At 43.3% G+C, this 4,376-nt stretch overlaps 3 protein-coding genes across 3 annotated transcripts in view; 2 read left to right on the top strand and 1 right to left on the bottom strand.

Moving 5' to 3' along the window:
• Window positions 1-890: 890 nt before the first annotated feature.
• Window positions 891-1,547, top strand: SARC_08388 (hypothetical protein; the record flags this gene model as incomplete). The annotated part of the gene is made up of 2 exons (XM_014297646.1): window positions 891-1,001; window positions 1,158-1,547. 2 exons carry the CDS (start codon window positions 891-893, stop codon window positions 1,545-1,547), a joined length of 501 nt encoding a protein of 166 aa, XP_014153121.1.
• Window positions 1,548-1,688: 141 nt separating this feature from the next.
• The window catches only part of SARC_08386 (hypothetical protein), a gene marked incomplete at its 5' end in the record, with an annotated part of 3,900 nt that continues 1,212 nt past the window's right edge, over window positions 1,689-4,376 (bottom strand). The window contains one exon of the mRNA XM_014297644.1: window positions 1,689-4,062. Coding sequence (XP_014153119.1) covers window positions 3,916-4,062 — 147 coding nt within the window. The 3' untranslated portion in view covers window positions 1,689-3,915. The remainder of the gene's footprint in view (window positions 4,063-4,376) is intronic.
• SARC_08387 (hypothetical protein) lies at window positions 1,698-3,740 on the top strand. Its single transcript, XM_014297645.1, has one exon. It carries the CDS (start codon window positions 1,739-1,741, stop codon window positions 2,882-2,884), a length of 1,146 nt encoding a protein of 381 aa, XP_014153120.1. The 5' UTR covers window positions 1,698-1,738; the 3' UTR covers window positions 2,885-3,740.

Raw genomic sequence — 4,376 nt, 5'->3', positions numbered from 1 at the left:
TTGAATATTCGGACAGCTCTGATTGCGCCTTCCTGTCCTTGGCCGCCTACACATATAAATCTGTTACATATAGTACTTAAGTTTTAGCAAAGGGGTCCACAAATTCTCGGTGTGTTAAACATGTTCATATAGGAGGCTCGGTATCGTCTTTCAGGGTAAGTTTTGAAAACAAATAAATAGGAACAACTGAAACTGCACTTGAAGAATATGGGGAAAACGATTTTTGCCATCAATATCGTGGAGGTGTCAGCATTTTACACCGTGTTGCCGCTTTTTGCATCTTTGCTGCGTAATTCGTGAGCAAATCGATTATATCTATCATAAACCATTTATATCGTGCAAACGTAGTGTTCTGAGAGAGTTGAACTGAGCCACTGCCATGGTCAAAGAGTGCAATAGCTTGATCTATCCTTTTCATTGTAATTATATGTAGATTATGTACCACAATTTCTCTTCTTTAGAAATTAACAAGAACTATAATATGAATCACATATTTTCTAGTATAATCCGATACACATCCAATGAATAGTCAACATAAATCTCTGCACAAAGATTATAGTAATTGCACCTGTTCTATTTTAATCTGTACTCTGTAGAGTATCTAGACTCTAGAGTAGAAATAAGAGTCTATGTAGACTGTAGACTGTAGAGTGTAGACAGTAGAGACTCTAGAATTTTATTATTATTATAAATAAATGGAGATATTCTGAGAGTAAATTCCTGAGACAGGAATTTACGGGATTCCAGAATTTATAATTATTGTCGGAGAATTGAGAATTGATTTATTATAAAAAAAACAAATATTGAGAAGCTGAAGTTGAACCAGGAAGCCTCAGCCGAGGCCCGAGAGTCAGTCAGTCAGCCCTCAGGGCTTCAGCCTTATCAGGCGGATGACGGATCACGTCATCACGGCCTCAGGCCTGGTTTGGCCGCCATCCGGGCAGTCGGGGGTCGGGGCGCTGATGCGGCTTCTTGACGTTCGGCCGTCGGCGGGTTCAAAAGTTTTTCCTCTCTACTATACTAAATACTTCGAAATAAAATAGGTCGGGTTCTGACTTCTGCCGTTCTTCTGTTCCTGGCCCTGGGCTGAATGGGCTCCAGGTTCACCAGATCTGCCTTTGTTTCTATTTATTTTTAATTCCCCCCTCTTTTTTTAGTTTTTACTGGACTACCGAGTGCCGACAGGGCAGCATGGGACTGAGAGTGAGGGTCAGGCCGTCAGGGACTCACTCAGGGCACACCGACATATTTATACATACGCCGGCGACGCATTGGTCAATTATCTAGCATTATTACTCGCTCAGGTCAATGATGATAATTCACAACAGATCGATCGTCGAGTATCGATCAGTGACGAATTCGGAATTTCGACGATCACTCTCTGTTTTGATTTTCAATATTTTGTGTGCACAGAGCCACAGACCACAGTGCGGAATGCCGAGTACAGTGCAAACCGCAGACGCGACACTTCACGCCTCACGGTGGCCGTCACAAAGTACACAGAGTTAGAGATGGAGATGAAGATTCAGCCTCACTTTCAGGCGTAGAATTTAGGTAAAACCGAATTTGAATCCCGCCTCTTGCGTGGATCTAAATGATCACCAGAAAAAGTAGTGAGCCGTAGCTCGACAAATTTAGTACTTAAGAGCGCACAAACTCTCTGATTGAAAACATAACAGAACAAAAACCACTATCAAGACACAATATACCTACATTTTGAATTGATATCTAACCCAGAATGTTTAAAGTAACAGCAACATTGTTTACTATCATGGTGGCAAGCACGGGTTTGGCAGCCGCAAAGTCACGGCCCCGGGGATTGTGGACTATGACTAATGGGGTTGGCGGGGAAGAGCGCTTCAACATGAGCACAGCCAATATTGTGCGTGGGTTTCTCATCGATGACGAAACTGGCCAGGCCGATGACATGTACGAGTTCAAGACGGGTGGCAAAGGCTTGCCTGTGAAAATAGAAAGAGATATATTTAAATTCTGGTCCGATAGTATGGGTTCAATACGGCCTTTGCATTCCATAGCAACCAACGACAGGAACGGAGACCAGCGTTTCTTGTTGGCAATCATTGCTGGAGACCCGAGTTTCAGTGTGATGCAGATCGATCCCCAGTTGGGATTGGAACTGAAACACAGACAGGAATTAAATGGGTTACTACCGTGCTCTCTTGACTATCACGAAGAATTGGGTCTGATCGCCGTCATCACTTGCGGCGAAGAAGGAACTTTGGAGATGTTCAACTTTGATACCAAGACCGGAAAAACAAAGAGCGCAGGTGACACAGTACAACTCGAGGTCGAGCAAACAAAGGTGGAACAGTATGACTTTGCCTTCTCAGAAGATACGGCACCGGCACAAGTAAGCTTCACACCACGTGGAGAGGGTCTGGTGGTGTTATATCATGGAGAAGAGGATAATTATAAAGGGTTGGTCTACTATCATTTGAACGATGATGGTACTGTTGAAACAGGAGGCGAGAAAGGTCCGGCAACCACTGAGCTTGCAAATCCAGACACAGAGTTATATCCAATTTTTAACCCTTTCGGATTCTGCACGGTGAACAGTGATCAGGTTGATGAGGGAGATGTGCTGATCATGCTCACCATTGCTGGAACTTGGGATGTATCGACATACAAAGCTAACATCAAAGATGGCAAGTTTAAAAAATCGACACCACTTCCGCGGGCCGGTTTCCGTGTTGGTGCCAGTACTCCAGGGGTAAATATTACACAACCAACGGAAGTAGAGGCTCTATGTCAATTGGAACTCTGGATCCAGCGACTGGGAAGATTCAGTCAGAGCTGGATGAGTATTCTATGGGAGCCCAGTTCAACTTCGGCGCTACTAACAACGAGACCCAGTACAACGTAGGCGGTGTGAATTTGGCCGTTTCTAACCCTTCTGAGGGCGAGGAAGGCAAGTCATTCCTGTACGCGAATGCCCAAGGCTTGGCAGAGATGGTGGCTCTAGATATAACTGGCCAAGGTAACTCTAAACGTCCTACTTCGGTTGTCAAACGTCTAGCGTCTGTTCGCTACCCTGCTACTTTCATTAGCAGCTTGGGAGTGACCACAATCGATGCACCTTCGGATGAGTAAAAGTGGAGAATGTCAATTCTCAGAATCTCCAAGTATGAAGCGTGCAATTCAGTTGATTTTAAAAATATAAGGTACTATACACTTTGATCTTAAGCCTCCTTCCAATTTTCACCTAATATTACAAGTTTAAAGCGCGCATCAAAGCGTTTGTCCGCTGTATGCACGCGCACAGAGCTCCGAATGAATTATCTAAACTAGAATGTATATATATATTTGTGTAGGAGTACACAGATAATTGGCATACCGTTTTGCAGTAGAGAGCACAGCTTGTAGTACGATGGCTATTAAGACATCGTTCACACGTCCGTATATGAAGCTTTCATTAAGCCCGAATCAGACGTAACTTGGTATTGAATTTTTGTACGATCCTACTTCGATACCACTGTCAATCTATATACTGGTTTCACCACTGTCTACTATTGATCAAGGAGCTTGAGGCCTGCACAGCGTTGACAAATCTACATCGACATCTGCATCTATTAACCGATCGCAAGGGTACGGCTTAGAAAGTGGCCCTGGATATTCTGAGATTACTCACTCGGCTCTTATGTCCCCTTTACACCCAGCACTCATCATGTTAAGAAGACAGGCGCAAGCAAATGAACACTCCTGCGAATTATTGAGGCCCCCACAAGTCTGAGTGGAGAACTCTCCAAACTCTCCGTCTTTTACGAACACTCGACGTGTAGTTTCGGCTACAGGTACGAGATAAGTAATTTGCAAGGTCCCCTTCTATGTCTCTGCGCTTACATTCAAATAGAAATTAATAAATCTGTGGGATGATACTCATATCGCAACAGGCCGTTAACTTCTACCCAGCCTGGGAGACACTACAGCACTCAGTGCAGAGCTTTCTTGCCGCATGGCATAATCTGAAGCTTTCAGTGCGTTTGCTCGTTGAGAAAGATCCCGTAGTTGTTGCGTAAGAGTCTTCATATCTTGCGCTAATCTCTGTGGGAATCATACGATATATTAATATGAGGGCATTTTTTTTAGGCAAGTAGGCTATTTCGCACATATAGATGATGTGGAGTTATCACGCTATTAAAATGTACATTAAGGTGTGTACACCATGATAAAAAATGATATACTTACACCCCCAACCATCAACGCACCCACACAAACACACACATACACACAAAACAGAAAAAACAGCCAAACACACGCACACACACACACACACACACACACACACACATATATATATATATATATATAATAATATATAATATATATATATATACAACAACACACACACACACACA

The sequence above is a fragment of the Sphaeroforma arctica genome (genome assembly GCF_001186125.1).
Source record: "Sphaeroforma arctica JP610 unplaced genomic scaffold supercont1.749, whole genome shotgun sequence".
Classification (NCBI taxonomy): Eukaryota; class Ichthyosporea; order Ichthyophonida; genus Sphaeroforma; species Sphaeroforma arctica.
This window is presented reverse-complemented; position numbering and strand designations above follow the sequence as displayed.

Excerpts from the sequence above, each read along its gene's own strand:
- SARC_08387 (XM_014297645.1), top strand. The coding sequence starts at position 1,739 with ATGTTTAAAGTAACAGCAACATTGTTTACTATCATGGTGGCAAGCACG.